The 20,140-nt window shown below is 38.0% G+C and overlaps 1 protein-coding gene, 1 non-coding gene and 1 pseudogene across 7 annotated transcripts in view; 1 reads left to right on the forward strand and 2 right to left on the reverse strand.

Moving 5' to 3' along the window:
* The window catches only part of G3bp2 (G3BP stress granule assembly factor 2), a 75,312-nt gene continuing 55,172 nt past the window's right edge, over positions 1 to 20,140 (reverse strand). For 3 of the 6 annotated variants that reach the window (XM_028752587.1, XM_028752586.1, XM_028752588.1), the window contains exons 2-12: positions 18,763 to 18,881; positions 17,392 to 17,473; positions 15,824 to 15,997; positions 14,360 to 14,450; positions 13,419 to 13,521; positions 12,058 to 12,238; positions 11,066 to 11,164; positions 5,552 to 5,654; positions 4,276 to 4,404; positions 3,178 to 3,296; positions 1 to 2,860 (exon numbers count right to left, since the gene is read on the reverse strand). In XM_028752587.1, coding sequence (XP_028608420.1) covers positions 2,588 to 2,860; positions 3,178 to 3,296; positions 4,276 to 4,404; positions 5,552 to 5,654; positions 11,066 to 11,164; positions 12,058 to 12,238; positions 13,419 to 13,521; positions 14,360 to 14,450; positions 15,824 to 15,997; positions 17,392 to 17,473; positions 18,763 to 18,857 — 1,449 coding nt within the window. In that variant the 5' untranslated portion in view covers positions 18,858 to 18,881 and the 3' untranslated portion in view covers positions 1 to 2,587. The remainder of the gene's footprint in view (positions 2,861 to 3,177; positions 3,297 to 4,275; positions 4,405 to 5,551; positions 5,655 to 11,065; positions 11,165 to 12,057; positions 12,239 to 13,418; positions 13,522 to 14,359; positions 14,451 to 15,823; positions 15,998 to 17,391; positions 17,474 to 18,762; positions 18,882 to 20,140) is intronic. The other 3 variants (XM_028752590.1, XM_028752589.1, XM_028752591.1) reach the window with 1 other exon arrangement.
* LOC114608682 lies at positions 4,071 to 4,195 on the reverse strand. Its single transcript, XR_003709404.1, has one exon.
* On the forward strand, positions 19,330 to 19,627 carry LOC114608595 (annotated as a pseudogene).

Consider the following 20,140-nt stretch of genomic DNA (forward strand, 5'->3'; position numbering starts at 1 on the left):
TAAATGCTGCAGACATCAGTAGTTTATTGTTTTAGTCCAAACACATTCAAAATGGAAACTCAAAAAGAATACTTTCCACCTGAAACAATTAAACTAGATTCTACCAGCATATAATGCTTAACACATTACAAAATAAAGATGGTAATCCACTTTCTTCTAGACCTACTAAAGCCAAGATGGTAAAGCCAATTTGGTTGCAATAGTGTCATAAGGATAGAATATTACCATCAAAATAAAATAAAATCAGCAAATAACAGTAATGGTAGATGAGTACTTTTTAGTATTTCACTGAAAAGGGGACAAAATGTTAAAAGTCCACAGTACTGCAGGTGAACAGTCACCATGTAAACTTCTCCATGTCATGTTTTAATGTTGTGGTATGTAAAGGCTGAAGCTGAATGGCTCTTAGCTCCAATTATCTGATACACTTAACATCTGTCTTTTGTTGCCAGAACAGTATATATGGGTTACAGGGCAATATCTTGGATTTGAAATATATATGCTTGTGCAGATGTTGCTGTGTGTAAATATTTACACACATATACACACACATACACAATAGGGAGGAGGAATAATAACAAAAGAAAATTACACCTGGGGCAAACCACTGACAAGAAAGCCACTTATTTCAAAGTAGTTTGGATAAAAGCTTCAAGACTACAAAGTAATTCTCTAGTACGAACTTCAAGTACTGTACATTAGAAAGTGTAAAACTGTTTCAAACAAACAAAAAACTTTAGCCTTCCAAAATGGAAACTACAAAAATCTGTGTCCACAAAATATATGCAATAGTGCAAGACATTTCCTCAAACATGGAAGACCTCATTCTTAGGGAAAAAAGTAAATTTTATCCATATTGCCCAGTTGACAAAAAACCAATAGTTTAGTAACTAGCCAACAGTCACAAAATTCAGAACCAATTCGCTCTCATGTCAAGTGTGTATTTGTTTTCACTAAGGTAGAATGGAGAAGTCTTCCATGTTAACAAGCAGCTTTAAGTGGTCACACTTGTTTACTCCGCTTCTTGCTTGAAACGCCAGAAATCTGATATATACTGATTGTTCCAACCATAAAACCAGATAACCTTTGCCATTCTTGCGGTTCACTGGAACCTGCTGTAAAGACAGACAATAATCCAGCAGCTAGAAACTTTGCTCACAGAATTGTTTAAAGATTCATGTAAAAATAAAAAGATGTCCTCCCAGACTTAAATTCAGGAGCCATTTGGGTGCTGACATCAGTTCAAGAATTGTGCAAAATGAGTGACAGTTCCCATCCCCCACCCTTACGAGCTGCCATTCTTCCCTCTGAAAATTGCAGTATCCACACTCAGGTTCACATGCCGTTTCGGGAATCTGACTGCTTCTAAAATGTGACAAAATGTCCACCAAGTTGTTAGACTTTTCCAAGAACTAAGTGGTTAGGTTTTTATAGTTCACACTGGAGCTAAAAGAAAAGTCAGAGACTCAACTGACTTCTCCCCTCAAACACACATGACTCCCTCCCACATAGAACACAGAAGATGTTTAACTGAAGAACAAGATAAATAATAAGCATCCATTTTACTGATTTTAAAGATACTGCAATTTTTATACATCAATGATTTTCTTCAACGGTTTTGCAACTGTGTAGCTTTGCAACACAGCAATTCATAAACCACGCTGTACAGAATCACCAGCAAGACTGGAATGATGTTATAGAAGGCACCATCATGCTTATTACATTACCAGAGAACAAAATATAGGAAAGACAATTTTCACTGTACACAGCTTAAAGAAAGGAAAGGGGAGGAGTGTGTTGAGCAGCCATCCATCCCTGTACTCAAGAGGGCAAGTAGAAAACTGACAAAACGTAGTTACTAAACCTGGTCTAGTATTTAAGACCATAGCTTTTGAAGTTCTTGTTTTTTTATTTCGTTGGTAGCTAAATGACTTCCTTCTGGAACATTGCAGTCTTGTTAAGGTTTGTGTGCACTCGCTGGTCACAGCCAGCAGACAAGACGCCCTCATCATCTCACAAACTATTCTCTACTGGAAAAGAAGATCAAACTTTTTTTCCCTGTTGCCTCCTGGTGCAGATTTCAATGTTAATGACTTCAGAGTACCCGATAGTGCATTCTGATGAACATGTAACAAGTTTCTGTTTGTCTGTGTTTGGGGGGAGTCAAGAGAAAAGGCAAGATTCTCCAATTGCACAAATTGCACTATTTGTGTTTCCAACATTAATAGCAGAAACAGTTAACACTTAAACAAAATGTGCAGCAGAGGATTTTTTTTTTAACTCAAATGACCTGAACTCAGTGGGCATGTCCTTTTTTTAAAGTTCATTTTGTTGTAGACAGTTTAAGATATGGTCATTTCTCAGTCCTTAATTCTCCAAGTCTAGCTTTATAAATTAACAATATGAATCCTGTTGTGAAATTGGGGAAATAATGTCCACCTCAATTTAACTGATAACCAAAAGATGCTTTTCACATCAAAGAAATGATCAAAAAGGCTGTGTCACATTCCAAAGCCAAAAAAACTTAACAAGAATGCAAACACGATGAGTTAGGTACCACTGCCAAAACTTTGCCAACAGTGGAACTTCAACGACGCTGTCCTGTGAAGCGGCCTTCCATTTGCCCGGTTCCTCTTCCCGAACCAAGTTTCTGTGTCATGCCACCTCGTGGAGGTGGCCCTCTTCCATCTCGATCACGCATCATTCCACCACCCACAATTCCACGTGGACCACCAGGACCCCGATCATTGCGCCTGATATCCCTGCGGTCATCACCACCACCTCTGGTTTCTCGCTCTCTGGCCGCTCTTGTTTTTTTCTCTTCCACATTTAAACGTACTTCTCCTCGAAACATAATTGGCTTTAAAACAGAAAAATGACATGAGTGGGTTACACAAGAATAGACAGATATTAATTTGCATACATAAGAAAATCTTTTAGGAAATAAGAAACTTTAACACAAGTCTTAATATAAACGTCAGCCTTTTTCAGTTGAGCAAATGAAAGATGATTCATACAGCAGACTGTAATACTATCTTCTTATTCTTTGCATAAATACCATTTCACAATTAACTATTTTTAGCTTTATCATAAAAAGGATTCTATGGTTTTAAATGTTTCAATTCATCCTATATACAACAAAAAAAGGGAAAATTTTATGCCCCTTAAATCACTTACTTTTGCAATTAAGATTCTCTGAACTGGTTCAGAGTCATCAAAAACCACAAAACCAAAATTTGGAAGTTTTCCCCCAACACCCTTGGTATTGATGCGAAGTTCCACAACGTTTCCAAAACCTGTGAAAATATACATTACAACCAAGGGTTAAATATTTTAACAAAACATCCTAGTGACTTTAATTGTTCAGAATGAGCAACTGTCATGTTTCTGATCCATTTGAAAATAAACATGGGGCCGGGCGGTGGTGGCGCGCACGCCTTTAATCCCAGCACTTGGGAGGCAGAGGCAGGTGGATTTCTGAGTTCGAGAGTTTGAGGCTGGCCTGGTCTACAGAGTGAGTTCCAGGACAGCCAGGGCTACACAGAGAAACCCTGTCTCAAAAAAAAAAAAAAACAAAATAAAAAAAAAACACACACACACACAAAAAAAAAAACCATGGCAAAGCTGCTATGCAGAATGGTTCCTACAGGGCATTTCTTCGGAGGGCTGCCACCTCATACACCTAACAACCTTAGCAGATGCTTGTCTCCACATAAGAAAAAAAATGCCTGTCAAGTTTTGGAAAGACAAACATTTTCCCCACCCCGTTTTACCAGTGGAGTCCTTGAGTTTTAAAGGTAAGATTGTTTCTTCCAGCCATTTCTCCTTCCTCATCTCCTGAACCTGATCAAGCAACATTCAACAGTCACTGGAACTGTGATGTCATTATCATCTCTTTCCTTCTGACCAATTAAAGTGAGACTGAAAGCAGGTAAGATACAATATACAGATAAGTAACTTAAAAAGCTCGGTTTTATAATGACAAAAAGGCTGTTTCTTCCTTTAGGGTTTTATTTACATTCAAGAACAATGGAAACCTTCATGTTGCAAGTTATAGCAGATGGTAGAGTTGTTGTACTGAAAACCGTGGAGTCCTGTTGTCCACTTGGACAGGACACCCCCAACCAGTCCAGTTTCTCTTGCTCATGGAGGGCAGGTCAGGACCACAACAAGAGGACTGAGCCCTGGCGAGCAGCTATGTATATCTAATTAATGTAGGGTAACCATTAAACTTTAACTTAAAAGTAGAACATAAATGCAAACTAAACCACTTACTCATAAAGAATTCTTTCAGTTCATTTTCATCAATATCATGAGGCAAGTTACCAACAAAAAGCTGATGACTGTCCGGATAACGAATTATTCTCCGGTTGTCAGAGTCGTTCTGTTCCATATCTCCTCTGCCTAAAAGACAGGAAGAAAGGAAACACTAAAGCCTACAACAACATATACCAACAGTACAAAGAAATGAACTAGAAACAAAAATCAGTATTAGTGCCAGACATGGTGGTACATGTCCTAAATCCTAACAAAGTAGACTTTCAGTCAGTAAGGAATATTCCTCATTAGTATCTCCTGAGTATTTTGAAATAGAACACATTTCTTCTTTGAAGGGCATAGCCAAATCAATGTTAATTGTACCAGCATTTCCTTTTTTAGGCCTCTTACCTCCCAAAGTACTGTCACATATAATCTACTTAATCCTCTCATAACATAGCAACAGTTGCAGAAGACAGACGTCACACAAGGAAACATCATTAACACCCTAATGGCTTAAGAATTAGCAGCTCAGACTTAAGGATGTCATCCTAGATCATGACAGTCAACACCAAAGCTAAGACATGCTACTTACTCCCTGCAACCTCAGAATTCATTACTTTTATTTATAGAATTACACTTCTAAATTTGAGGTACAGTAGTATATCTCACTTGCATCCAAAGCATTCTCTTTTTTAAAAAGATTTATCTGCCTTATTTATACATGTATGGAGGTCTTGCATGTATGCCTCTGCACCACACACATACCTACTGCTGGTAGGGCAGAAGAGGGCATTACATTCCCAGAACTGGAGTGACAGACAACTCTGGTGCGAGGAACCTGAACCTGAATCCTCTAGAAGAGCAACCAGTGCTCATAACTGCTGCACCACCCCTGAAAAGCTCTTTTAAATCTTACAGAAATAATGGTCCTCGCTACACCTTAGCTAACAATACAGTTACGAAAACTTAATACAACTCAGGAAGAGTCAGTGTGGAGAGTTTTTCCTGAAGAGACAAGAGTGGACAGTGAGCTGGATACTAACAGCTCAGCTTAAAAGCAGCAACTGGTATCAGCAAATGATAAAGGGGCCCATTTTATCAAACCATGTGTCTCCAGAGGTCAGCAAACCCTCTCCTCAAAGTTGTTTGTTAGCCCAGGCTGTCTTAGCAGCATGTCCCTACCTAAGTAATCTGATCTTCACATGGACCAATGTATGAAACCCAATATAGCTGTTTAAAGTTTAGTCTTTTTCCAACTGTCCAATAAAGGCAATAGATAAACTGAGCTTACCTGGCCTTGGTCCTCGAGGAGGGAAACCAGGTCGCTCTCGAGGTCGCTGTTCACGTACACGTGGTGGCTGAGACTGAACTTCTGGTTTAGCATCAACCCTTGGCTAAAATATAATGGAAAAATTATTAAAATTTTTATATTATAAAGAAGTAATTTCTACCGGAGAAAAACCAATCAAAGCAACTATTAGCAAGTCACTAGCAAGGATAATATTAAGTTTATGATGTTTTCATATAATTTCCTATATGTGTGAAAATACTTTTTAAAAGATATTCTGTACCAAACTAGGACTGTAGGGTAAATCTTAATTTTCTTATACAATACTGTATAATTCACACTAAGCTGCTTTTTTACACAATAACACTCTTTAAAATTAAAATTATACTCACAATGAAACAGGTAAGTTATTGCTACAAAAACCACAAAATGCAAGATGAGCAACTCCATATACATACAGAAGACAAAGTTAAAAAGCTGTCTTATCTTATAAAGACAAGAATAAAGACACACAATTCCTCAATAAATGCCTCGTTTGCTGCTTTCAGACATCAACAGTGCTCAGTGACATCTCCTAGCCCATCCCATCATCCTGAAACCATATTTTAATAGTTCAAACAATAACCTTTTTGCATGGTGGCAAGTGCCTGAAATCCCAGCGCTCAGAAGGCTGAGGTAGGAGGATCTTAAGTTTGAAGCCTGCTTGAAACAGTAAGTAAGACCACATCTCAAAAATTAAGCAACAAGAGTTTCCATATAAAATCTCAAATAGTCCAAGAAGCCCTTTAGAAAGAATTGAACAACCATCTTCCTTAACTGGGTGGGAATGACAGGACCAGTCTGTAAACTGCTGACTCAAATACACTCTACACTCAAGGATTTTGTAAACAACAGTGCCGTCTGTCCACAGCTCTCTGTCATTTTCCCCTCATACAACAGCATTTTCAGTATTCTCAGCCTCCATGGGCTTTCTACTTGCTCAAGGACTTACAGCCCAAGGAAAAGACAAAACTAAATGAATCATCAAAAGACATTGCAAGCATTCAACAGACTATGGACATCCCAAACTAAAAGCTAGTACTTTACTCTTTTAGGACCTTGGTCTATGCAATACTCTTAACTTTCATTAATTATATAACTGGGATGTTATAATTTGCAAGGATAAATCTAAATATAAAAAAGTTGCAGCTACTGTAACTCTAAGATATATTAAGTTATTTAAAAGATTTACCTACTTCTTACAACCTGTTTTGTTTCTACCAATGTAGACTTATTTTCCCAAGGTGAAATCTTTTCATATGTCCTGGAAATCTGTCTATTTACAATGTTAATTGTGCTGGGTGTGGGGGTGCATACCTTTGATCTCAGCACTTAAGAGGCAGAGGCAAGTGGATTTCTGTGAGTTCAAAGGCCAGCCTGGTCTACATAGTGAAAAGATTTAGTTTTTGTTATAAAGCCTATCTATCTAGCTATCTTGCTTTGTGTTTATGGGAGGTGGCAATCCTTGAGAGAACTGGGTTGTTTTTTTTTAAGATTTATTTTTACGTGCATTGGTAGTTTGCTTTTGCATGTATGTCTTATGTGTGTCTGTATGAGGGTATCCGATGCACTGGAACTGGAGTTACAGACAGTTGTGCACTCTCATGTGAGTGCTGGGTCCTCTGGATGAGCAGCCAGTTCTCTTAACCACTGAACCATCTCTTCAGCCTCAGCCCAAGGGGATCTTAAACTTGTAATGCTGCTACTCCTGTTACTTCTTCTTGCCACTGTTGGGACTACAGACATGCACTACTGAAAGAACCACTTGGTGCTTGAACAAATGTTCAGCCGTTACTGGTTCAGAGTATCATATACCTGACAATAGTAACTGCTGTCTGTGTGTATACAGTTTAAGAGTATACTAACGGGGCTGGAGAGATGGCTCAGCGGTTAAGAGCACTGACTGCTCTTCCAGAGGTCCTGAGTTCAAATCCCAGCAACCACATGGTGGCTCACAACCATCCATAATGAGATTGGATACCCTCTTCTGGTGTGTCCAAAGACAGCGACAGTGTACTCATAAATAAAATAATGAATAAAATCTTAAAAAAAAAAGAGTATACTAACAATCTAAAATGTGGTATATATTTATAACTTTATTTATAACTATATGCTTACTTTCACTAAAGGAAGTCTCAAAAGCAGAACTTGGTGCAGTTTGTATTAATCAGAATTAAAAAATTGATGTACTTTACTCAAATTTTAGTGTCTTATTGGAAATTAATTAAAAAATGGCAACTGTGTGTAACAAATGGTGGTCCAGCCTTTGTTCCCATCATCCAGGAGACTAGAGAGGCAGCTGCAATCTTGTGAATTACAGGCCATTCTAGTCTACATAAGCAGAGTTCTAGACCAACCATACGTACATAGTAAGACCTCACCTCAAAAGAGGCAGTAAGAGATAGGCAGGCAGGTAAGAGCACTTGCTGCTTTGCAGAGACAGTTCCCAGCATTTACATGGTTCCTTAAAGCCCTCTATAATTCCAGTTCCAGGGTATCTGAGGCTCTATTCCAGCCCCTACATATACATGCTGTACAGATATATGTACAGGTAAAACCACCCATACTCATTTTAATATTTTGAAAAAATAATCGGATATACCTTACATTAAGAATTTTCAGGGGAAAAAAAGAACACTCAATCTAAACATTATCAAAGAACTTTAGGCTCTGGCCTTGACACATTTCAAAACTCATTACAAAAAAATAAATTCTCAAAACAATTTATCTTATAAATAATTTGTATATTGATTTGGTAACTTTGACTTTGGAAGTAGACAAGACTGCCAGTGCATAAGAACAAAAAACAAAGAATCATTCCTTTTATAAACAAATGTCAGCTGAGCCAGCTATGCCTTCTCCCTCTTCTCACCCACCAACCAAAACTAGGCATTCCTAACAGATCAAGTGGCTAACAGCCTACTATTAAGGCCTTCAATTTAACTTCAGGTACCAAAAGCATGATTTTACAGCAAATCTTATGAATGAATGTCAAAATATAAAACTAAACTGGTGAAAGCAAGTAAAAAAGGAATCACTACAACCATACACAAGTCCTTCAATTGAGTGTAAGCTATCAAGAGAGCTGCTCAGTTCAGCAAAGACTTCACTTACCTACTTGTATCTCAATGCCTATCAATATCCTAAGGTAGACTGAACTTTCTTTTATCAAATAATCTATTTAAAATAAAAAAATGCTGTTCAAAAGTAACAAAGTAAGTTGAAGATTACTAAACCAAGTGAAAATATCACAAATTTATTCTACACATAGCACAAAGACACAAAGATAGTCTTAAAGCTTACATTTTATTATTATTATTTTTTTTTTTTTTTTGGTTTTTCGAAACAGGGTTTCTCTGTGTAGTTCGGCTGTCCTGGAACTCACTCTGTAGACCAGGCTGGCCTCGAACTCAGAAATCCGCCTGCCTCTGCCTCCCAAGTGCTGGGATTAAAGGCGTGCGCCACCACCGCCCGGCTCATTTTATTATTTTTAATTGAGTGTGTGTACCTAAGTGTGGGCATGTGCACATGAGAGCAGAGGCCTACAGAGGCCAGAGGCATCAGGTCCCCTGGAAGTGGAGTTTCAGGCAATCCTAAGTCACTTGACATGGGTGCTGAGAATTTTAACTCAGGTCTTCGATATGTGCTCTGAACTGCTGAGCAATCTCTCCAGCCCCTTAGTTCAATTTTAAAACATTTTTTAATGGAGTGGGAAATAAAGTAACTTCAAAAAATGACTCAAATGTAAGATACCTAAGAGTTTTTAATTTAGAATCTAGTAAGACATACCTTAAAAAAAAAAAGACATACCTTAAATACTAAATACCTTAAATTCTGTTATGAATACAGAGCTCTTCCACAAGACACTAAAGAAAACGTATGCATTTAGAACCACATGTAGTGTGAAGTGCACCTACATAAATTCAAAAGCCAGGCTTTATTTCAGCTGTCTAAACATGGGTGAGTTATGCTAGAATTTCCCTATCTCTAAAATGGGAATGTTAATACCTCTCATGCAGGGTGGTTTTAAGGAATCAGTAAGAAGAAATATCTGTGTATACTTTCTATCTCAGTACTAAGGAAGGCAGGGACAGATCGATCTCTTGATCTTGCCAAGGCTTGCCAAGGCTATATACAATGAGACCCTGTTCCCAGCCCTATTCCCTAAAACAGAAATGTGAAAATAACACACTGACAATAATGGCTAGGCAAATAAAAGAAATGTATTACTGAACTTCTTAAAGTAGGCATTGAGCTATAGCCATGACTTAGTGAGTGAAGAGCACCAGCACAAGGGGTTCCATCTTCAGCACCTACAGCTCACAACCATCTGCATCTCCGGTCCCATGGGAACCAACACACTCTTCTGGACTGAGGACACTACAGCATGAGGCGCAAATGAATGCACACAGGTAAACACAAAACTCTAAGTTAAAATTTTAAAGAGTCACCAAATCTCTAAAATAACAACTCAAAAGGCTCCACATGTGAATCTGACAGAAATAAAGATTTCAAAGTCCCAAGTCACTCGTCCCTTCTCCAGATTGGCTTAAAAAGCATTAATCAGTAGGGTTGAACTTCGACTGTGATCAAATACAACCACATTTAAATATTTAACCAGAAAAAAACATCACCACCAACAACAACACACAGGTATTATGGTACCATGTACATGTGTAGAAACATCGAGGACAAGATTATTACTAGTTACTTTTAAAACCTCAATGTCTTAATGTAAGAGCATCTAAAAAATGTATACAATAACCATTTAAGTGTAAATTTTGTGGAAAATGAAGCTCTACTCAAAAGGGGGGTAAACTGGGTACTTATATATGCCAATAAACTTAATTCAAATTTAATCTACGCTATCTACCAAGCATCATAAATAGTGTCATATTTTAACAGTTTTGGAAAGCTCTGAAATGGATAAGATGACAAACAGACAAAAAGCAGAATACTGAAAAGATCTGTTAAGGTGAACACTACAGTCATAAGTTGGTACAGGCTTCAAATTGTGTCAAACACTCACAGACTGAATTTAGGCAATGTAAATATATATAATATATAGTATAACATATATATTATATATACACACACATATCAAGGTTTCTATTTCTTTAGAACAGTGATTTTTTTTTTTAAAAAAAAAAGTCATTCTATTTTGTGCCTTTCCAAATTTCTTGCCTAAAATACTCTTGCTAAGTTGTAAAATTTTCAAGGAGTATTTTTTAAAGAAGCCTTTAAAATGACAACATTATATTAGTAAAACCAACTTAATCTGTACTGCACACACCCAAATCCCAAATACCACCTCTGTAGATTAATAGAGATTTGGCATTTAAAGTGGGTGCACTGACATTTAATACATTTTTGAATGTCTAATGCATAGTTCTGGTTGACTCGCTTAAAAATGTATAAAAAGTAAGCAATTGGCAAATGTAACAAGGATACAATCCAATGTGTTCACAGATTGGTTACCTGTGAGACTGGTGCTTTAACATGGGGTGGAATTCCAGAGGAAGAAACAGTACCACTAGGAGGCAGGTTTTTACTGGTCACTGAAGCCCAGGAGAAAGCCTGCAGGAAATGCAACAAACCTAGACTACTAATCATGGAAAACCACCAACATTCCTATAGGGAAACTTCCAAATATTTAATCTGTTTTCATTTCTAATCTATCCCTTTATATTGAAGGACTTCCTAGTAGAAAGGCACACACACACATGCCAGTCTGTGTGCCAGCTTTCAAAATCTCATTATGCAAGATACGACTGTTTTGTCTCAACTGCTAAAACCACACCAAGTTCCTACATAAGCAAGTGGCAAACCACTATCAACTAAACATGCTATAAAATCTGAACCAGAGAACTGACTTCTCTCCCCTTGGGGGAGACAGGATGTGTGAGTGATGGTGTTAGGGGAGGAGAAGCATAGGAAGAGCAGAGTACTGTTGGAGACTCAACAGACATTACAAAGTGAACAAGGACTCCTACACTACTCTCCTCTCACTGCCCAATCTATTAACCGTCTACATGACAGAGATAGAGGTTACATGTTATACTATGGGTGTCACACATCTGTACAAGAGAATTAGTAGAGTAAGGAAACTGATCCCATTTATATCACAAACAGGTGTCTCTCACAGATCAACTTCAGTTGGGACATGGCATGACTCCTGAAGCATCAGAAGAGATGAGCAACTGAAAACCTCACACATGGACTTGAATAATCTCATGTAAGTCATTCAACACTGCATACAGACAAGAGGAATCTTAGGTTATAAATTTCACTCTTAGGAATATTTTGGGGATAAAGAGAAACCATGAAATCTCCCCAAAACAACAAAAACTCCAGCTTCTTTCATAAGTATAGCTTACTATTTCAAATAACAGAACCAAAACCATGCTTTATTAATGGCACCAAGTATGAAAATGTGAGGTCTCAGATCTGAAAAGTTCCTTTGATCTCACCTTTGGTGGTTCTTGAGGCAGAGAAGCAGGCTCAGCAGGAGGAGGAGTGGCCGACTTCTCTTCTAGCTCTTCCAAGTGTTTCTCCTCCACTTGGGGTTTCAGCTCTTCAGTCTTTGTTTCAGATTCTGGCTCAGGTTCAGGTTCATGAGAGGGTTCTTCTAAAGGCTCCTCTATGCCATTGCTAGAATGAAACATCTAGGTCACTAGGTAATCAAATGAAATAAAACTGGTTCTCTCCAAACTAACAGTTGTAACTAGTTATGTATGTTCCTGCTAGTAACCGGTTCCGCATTTGTAAGAAAGTATTCTCTGGTCATACAGGTATGATGTTAGGTATGGATGAAGCGGAATTCTGTCCTTCCTGCCTTTCTGCCATGCACAGACCAGTGAAATTGTTCTACCAGAGACTCATTTCCAGTCACTATACCCATCTTTTTGTTTTGTTTTTGTTGTTTGAGACAGGATTTTACTATGTACAATTGGCTGGCCTAGAATTCCCCTATGTAGACCAGTGTTGAATGGGACCTAAATAAACTTAATGAGCTCTACCTTTTGACTCTTTGGAGTGCCAGGATTAGAGTGCACCTTCACATCAGGTCCCATCAATTTTTAAAAATGGATTCTATTATTTTGCACATAAGAGTGTTTTGCTTTCATGTATGTCTGTGCAACATGCATATACACTGTCCTCAGAGGCCATAAGAGGGTATCAGATTCCCGTGTTTAGGGTTCCTGCCTGCTATGTGGGTGTTGGGGATCAGCTGGGGCCTTAACTGTTGTGCCATCAGTACAGCCGAACCCCATCATGTAAAATCTAAATGGTGACAAGGTTTACTCCAGTGTTAAGTGTAAGCTCTGTGTTTGTTTATAATCAATGTGTGGGGACAGTGCATGAGATCAGGCCTTCAGGCGGACAGTCATCTTCTGCTTTATGTCAGGAAAAAAACTTAGGCCTGTTGAGTACCTTTATGGGTGAAGACACTTCTCTGCCATGTTAAAATAAAACTTTACAGAAATAAGTTCAGTGTACTGCCCTAAACAGCCTGCATTATCGGCAGTCAACCATTGCTTCAATACAAACCATGTGAAAAATTTGAATTTACTATTAATTTTCAGTATCTTGATACATGTCGTTAAGTAACCAAATACTGGCTTAAAAATTCAGTTTGAACAAAAATGTATTCTCAGGGGCTGAGGGTGTGGTTTAGTAGCAACATGCATAATTTAACATCCATGAAATATTTAGCACCAAAGGAAAAAACTAAACTAACTTCCAACAATAACCCTAGAAAGAACTACCTTACAGTTAGTTCACTACAGGTCAACACAAACGCAACCTTGCAACTGCTAGCTAGTCTTACGTCACGGGGTGTGCATCATAGTAAGCGCTGTTAGCATTCTCTTGCACAGGTTCAGGAGATGGCTGCCTGTCTTCTTGTTCCTCTTCCACTTCATCTTCTGACTCTGACAACACATGACACAACACATCTTTAAAGAAGATGCTTACATAGGCTCTAACATACATACTGTGGTATGTTTAAGAGTTTGCTAGTTTAAAATGTCAGCAAACTTATAAAGGCAGTCACTTACTGAAATAGTCCCTGTTACCCACAAACTAAAGAGAACAAGCAGGAAGAAAGTTGATCATGCTCTATTTTATCAATATGTATTAGTAAAGAAAGGAAAAACCAGGAAGCTAAAAACCATTATTTTTGTTCTGTTGTCATATCTATTCAAGAGTGATAATGAAAAAAAAAAACAGGTATTATTATTATCAGTGCATGATGAATACAGTACAGCAACAACACGGATAGGTAACGGATAGGAAGAGAAAGTGAGTTCTATGCCACTCATTTCATTTTGATAGGTGTTTGTGTCCCCAAGACAACACCAGAGTATGTACCAAACTCTAGTATAGTCTATACAGACAAGTCACCTATAGAGACTTCCTAGGTTTGACTTTTACATAATTTCATGTACACACATAGTTATACTTCCCCTAACAAAAACTAAAGGGGGGAAAGAGTTTCAGTTTAAATAAACAGCAAATTTCCAAATGTTTCTTTTCTTTTTCTTTTGTTTGTTTGTTTGTTTGTTTGTTTGTTCTGTGTAGTCCTGGCTGTTCTGGAACTCACTCTGTAGACAAGGCTGGCCTCAAACTCAGAAATCCGCCTGCCTCTGCCTACCAAGTGCTGGGATTAAAGGCGTGCACCACCACCACCCGGCTTCCAAATGTTTCATACTCATAGAAATTACAAAGTAAGACTACTGAAAGAAGTTTTTTCCTTCAGATTAAGCTCACCTTCATCAAGTTCTGGTTCAGAATCACCAAATACTTCATCTTCATAACGAAACATATCATTGTGAACATAAAATTTATTTGGAACAGATCCCTATAGAAAAAAACATATAAGTATTCCATGAATACCCATAAATAGAAGTACCCAGGATATCCTCAACAACTGTAAACATCCATGGTATTGTATTAAAAGAACAAATCAGCTGGGCAGTGGTGGCACACACCTTTAATCCCAGCACTTGGGAGGCAGAGGCAGGTGGATTTCTGAGTTCGAGGCCAGCCTGGTCTACAGAGTGAGTTCCAGGACAGTCAAGGCTACACAGAGAAACTGTCTCGAAAAAAACAAACAAAAAAAGAACAAATTAAATGTTACACACAATCTTACATGCAATTTATATTTTAGTACCACAGAAATAATCTAGACTAAATATAATTATCCAAAGCTGAGCATGTTATGATGTTAATAAAGAGAAAACAAACATATCACCAAATGATTATTATAAAATGTGATGGCCAATGCATCTCTTCGGAGACAGAGGAGGGCCACAGATTGAGCTACAGGGAGACTGTGTTTAAAAAAAAAACAAACCCACAATGCATACATGAAAATGTCAAAATAAAGCCCAGCATCATGAATGAGTAGACACTAGTGATTAAAAATTAAATTATTACAATTAAAAAGCTCCTCTAAAAATTTGAGTTCATAATAAAGTTTTTCCAGTTTTTCAAAACCTATTGAAAATACAGTTTAATATTTTAAAGACCATGTGGGTGTTTTCCTCTATCTTATGGTCCTGGGAATCAAACTCAGAGCCTTCAACAGAAAGCCAAGTGTTCTACCACTGAACTACATCACACCAATCTTCTTTTCTGTATCATCCTCTTGCACATTTATTTCATATTCTAACTTTAAAGCACACCCATATGTACAATGTCCAAATAAGCTGTATCAACACACCTAATAAAATCTCTTAAAAATAGCTGTAAGCAGGAAGGAGAAATGGCTTAGTGGTTAAAAACTTGGACCGCTTTTGAAGACCCAGAGTTTAATTCCCAGCATGGCAGCTTACAACTGTAACTCCAGCTCCAGAAGTTCTGATCCCCTTCCCAATTCTAAGGGCATCAGACACATATCCATACAAGCAAATAAAACACTCAAACACATAAACAAGAAACAAAATTAAAGGGGCTGGAGAGATAGTTCAGCAGTTAAGGATGCTAGGACCAGGGTTTGATTCTGAGTAACCCATGGAACAACTGTCTATAACATCAGTTCCAGGACATCCAAAGACACCAGGTGTGCAAGCAGTGCACAGACAAAGGCAAAATACCCATAAAAGTAAGTAAAATTCAAATATCAGTTAGTTAATTAAAAAAAAAAAAGCAACAAGCAAATCCAAGCCTGTAGGAAGAAACTAAACTATTAACAAATCATATAAATACAAAGTAAATGAAGTGAAGACTTACTTCTGGAGCCAGAACAAAGGTTTGCATAAACTTCCTCTCAGGCTGTCCACTGTTAGACAGCAAGCCCATAACCTGTACCACTACACCATCACTCAAGGTTGCATGAGCATCCACATGACGAATTTTGGTATGACATTCACTGAAGTTCAGCGATAACACTTTGTGGTGTATATCCTTTACAGAAGAAAAAGGTGAAGAAAATAAATTTCCTTAGAACCCAAAAAGGTTCGCCATTTGCTTTTTGCATTAATTTGAATTCAGTCCAGAAACTATGTATTATAACAGACTACCTGTAAACTACCATCATTTCTATACAAGAAATCCTATGCATCTTGATACTGTGTTGTAGACTTGGCACTATGCAGCTCTCTCTTCATTTCTCTGGCTAACTAGGGTTAATAAAGTTTGACTTACTCTCGGGGTTGCAGACTTGAGCCACTTGATATCTACCTGTCTGCTAACCTAGGCCTCGTCCTAGAAGCTTCCAGCCTCTGTACAATCCAATCTAGGCCTAGAATGTTTCAGACTTGCTGCTGAATAATCTCATCCCTTCCTAATTCTTTCTGAACTCTGGCTGACTGAATCAACTCAACTGTTCTGGCTCAAACTCCTCTCCAAGCTGACTGATTCAAACTGACTTCTCTCTCAGCCTCTCCTGAATTGCTCTACTTGGCTTCATTCTAACTCTGGCTATCTGTTCTAATCTTCTGGTTCCTCCTCACTCTCTAGCTCATTCTATCTTCATATGTGTCTAGTTTGTTCTCTTTTCAACCTGTCTCTGTAAAACTGTTCTGGTAAAACTGCTTCCTCTCTCTCTGCACTGCCCCTTAAGTAGCTTACTTTTCCTCTCTTCTCTCATCAGAGTTGGGCACACCCTATTCTGTCAAATCTTTCTCTAATTTTGTCACTTTGTCTGCCACTCAATTAGACATCATTTCAAACTTGGATGCTTCCTTCTACAAACTAACTTTACCTTCATTGTTTGGGATTAAAGGTGTGTACTAAGGGCATATCTGTATTTCAGCTAGAGGGATTAAAAGTGTATGCTAAGGCTGAGCCATGCCATAATTAGAGATTTTTTTTTTTTCAGTAACTAATACAATCTTGGGGTTCACAGTGTGATCAAATGCCCTGCAACAGTATCAGACTGCCATTCTTAAACTGTTACCCACTGCCTTTTGACCTCATACCTAATTTCAGTTTTTTATGTTTGCTGATGCTATTTTTCTACATCCAGTTTCTTGCTGTTTGCTAAGGACCAAGCCTGGAGTCCAACTGAAGCCCCAAATCTTCTAATGGCCTCTCTTCCCATCAAGATCAATTATTTCGTACATTCCTGTAACATGCAAAATATGCTTTCTCAACTATATGTATAACACATTCCATGTTCTCCTTTTGAAAACATCCCAAAATAATACAGTCCTAAAGCTTTTTTTTTTTTTGGGGGGGGGTTGAGTACTAAAACACTTTATAGCAAAAGATCACACTAAAAACACCTACTGAAAGGCTGTATTTTTAAAGCCATCTTAATTCAAAGACATTTTGAAAATAGATAATTTGTGACTTACATTTTGACCATAAACTGCTTCCTGGGGCTTTCCACTGGCATCCACTCCACCATGAACATAGGAGGAATTCCTGCCATAAAACCTGCAAAACCATTGACAATTAAAAATATTGCCACTGATATGTCAAGAAAGCTTAGGAGCCAGTAGAGTTCAGGTAACAAATAGATAAAGGGTCGTTGGTCATAAATGTGACTCTGACTACGTCCACAGAGTTGCTATAAGGACTAAATTAGTCAATGCCCAGAGAATCCTCAGCATCTCCATGTAAACAAAGCAGATGCTCAACTAGCTAGTCTCAAATCTGTGCCAACTGTTTCTTATTAATTATTCTCTTCAGAGACCTCCAAGTGGTTACTAACTCGACAGGCTTACAGTTTACAAATTTCAAATAATCAAAAGGAATTCAAACACAAAGTAAAAGTCTACAATCATCTCAACATCGAACAACTTTTCTCCTATTTAAGTACATAATTTATGTTCTCCAGCATTAGTCAAACAAGTCAGAAGTTCCTCTGTGCCAAGCAGTAGTTTCACTGACATATACTGATTTTTTTTAATCCTAACAACTTCTTAAAGTAGTGCTATTATCTAAATGTGTACAGAAGTTAAACAATCCACATAACCAGTTCACTTCACTTGACATGTCATTCCAGCACCATGGGGACCTGATTCCTTCAGCTTCCTCAGACACCTGCACGAATGTGCATGCCTACATACAACACACACACTTGAAACCTAAGAAATAACAGACCTTAGATGTGACAACTCTTCAAGGAACTTACTCTAAGAATATAATTAACTAAGGTATATAAAAAGGGCTATCTGAGGAGAAATGTATTAAAAGCTTTATTCAGGTTTTAGATTTGTATGAATGTTTTGCCTGTATGAATGTAGTACACCATGTATGCCTAATACCCACAGAGGTCAGACAGAAACACAAGATCCTATGAGACTAGAGTTATAGATGGTTTTGAGCTGAAACATGGGTATTGGAATTAAACTCAAGCCTCTCCAAAAAGCCAACAAATGCTTTTTACTGAATGGTGAATGGTGAACAAGCTACTAATAGCATCATCTCCCAAGTAATACTGCTTTTCAGATGAGAACACAGATCCTTCACAGGTGTATACCAGTATTTCTCAATGACATGAGAACTTGAAAAAATGAGTTTAAGTCATTGATTTCTAATCACTGGAACCTTGTTGAGAGTCAAGCTCCACATTAGTATAATGAAATGTGTGTGTGTGTGTGTGTAACCAAATGTGTACTAAGATATGACATGTTGTTCCCGTTTGCAAGGATACTATCAACATATAAAGAGACAGAACAGACAATAAAATGTGGCCATACCCAGAAAATACTAAATTTTACCTGTGTAAATATTCAGGAGCTTTATTCAGCAAAGTATAATATTGTCTCACAAACTCCCGCCCCACAAGCAGCGGACTGGGCTTCTCCATAACCATTTCTTTGCTGCACAATGTCAAATGCTGGAGGAGAAAACACAAGAAAAATAGCTATTAAGTCATCTTTGTAAAATACCACAAAATAAATCTTCTTAGATATAACTGAGAATAAAGTAAATTGACACCATTTATTAAAAATGTATCACAGTAGAAAAATAAATTTCTGGCCTAGAGGGATGGAATAGCAGTTAAGAGCCTGTTCTAACAGAGGACCCAGGTTTAACTCCCAGCACCCACATTAAGGTACACAACCATGTAACTATAGTTCCAAGGGATTTGCTTGCCTCTTCTGGCATCTCCTTGGGTACTAGGCACACACATAGTGCACCCATACACATTAAATAAAAATGGAAGAATTATGTTGGTTAAATACAACTTATTACTTATTTTATACACATAGCCCTCAGAACAGTCTAATTATAGGAACATAAAGAATAAGAAACAGGGAGTCAGCCCAGCTGTCCCGAGCGCCATGTCGGGTTCTTCTAGCGTCGCCTCCATGAAGAAGATGGTTCAGCAGCTCCGGCTGGAGGCCGGGCTCAACCGCATGAAGGTTTCCCAGGCGGCTGTAGACTTGAAACAGTTCTGTCTGCAGAATGCTCAACATGACCCTCTGCTGACTGGAATGTCTTCAAGTACAAATCCCTTCAGACCCCAGAAAGTCTGCTCCTTTTTGTAGTCATATATCTTGAGGTTTCTCAAACTACTTTTCATGAACCAGTGAATATTCAAGAGAACTGTTTGAAGTCTGTACAAAAGCTTCTCTATAACATGTGCCATAATACAAAATCTTCTACATGTCAGTCCTTAACATCTACCTCTCTGAATATTCATGGATTTCTGTTTCACAAGGTTTAACTATTTTATATACACTGGCTGTAGCATACAATAAAGCAGCATACAAAAATAAATAAATAAATAAGAAACAGCAGGCTATATAGATGGCTCATAACTGCCTTTAACTCCAGTTCCAGAGGATCTGAACTTCTAACTCCAAGGTACCCATGCACATATCCACACACAGATACACACATCTTGGAGAGATGACTCCACAGCTAAAAAGCACTTACTTTTTGTTGTTCTTGCAGAGGACTCAGGTTCAGTTCTCAGAACCCATATGGTAGTTTACAACTAAGAAACCAGATAAACACCCTATTCTGATGTCCACAGGCACCAGGCAAACAAGTGGTACACATCCATACAAGCATACAAGCAGGCATATACTAAACACACTATACACACACACACACACACACACACACACACACACACACACACACACA

The sequence above is a fragment of the Grammomys surdaster genome, unplaced genomic scaffold (assembly GCF_004785775.1).
Source record: "Grammomys surdaster isolate TR1022 unplaced genomic scaffold, NIH_TR_1.0 125928, whole genome shotgun sequence".
NCBI classification, from domain to species: Eukaryota; Metazoa; Chordata; class Mammalia; order Rodentia; family Muridae; genus Grammomys; species Grammomys surdaster.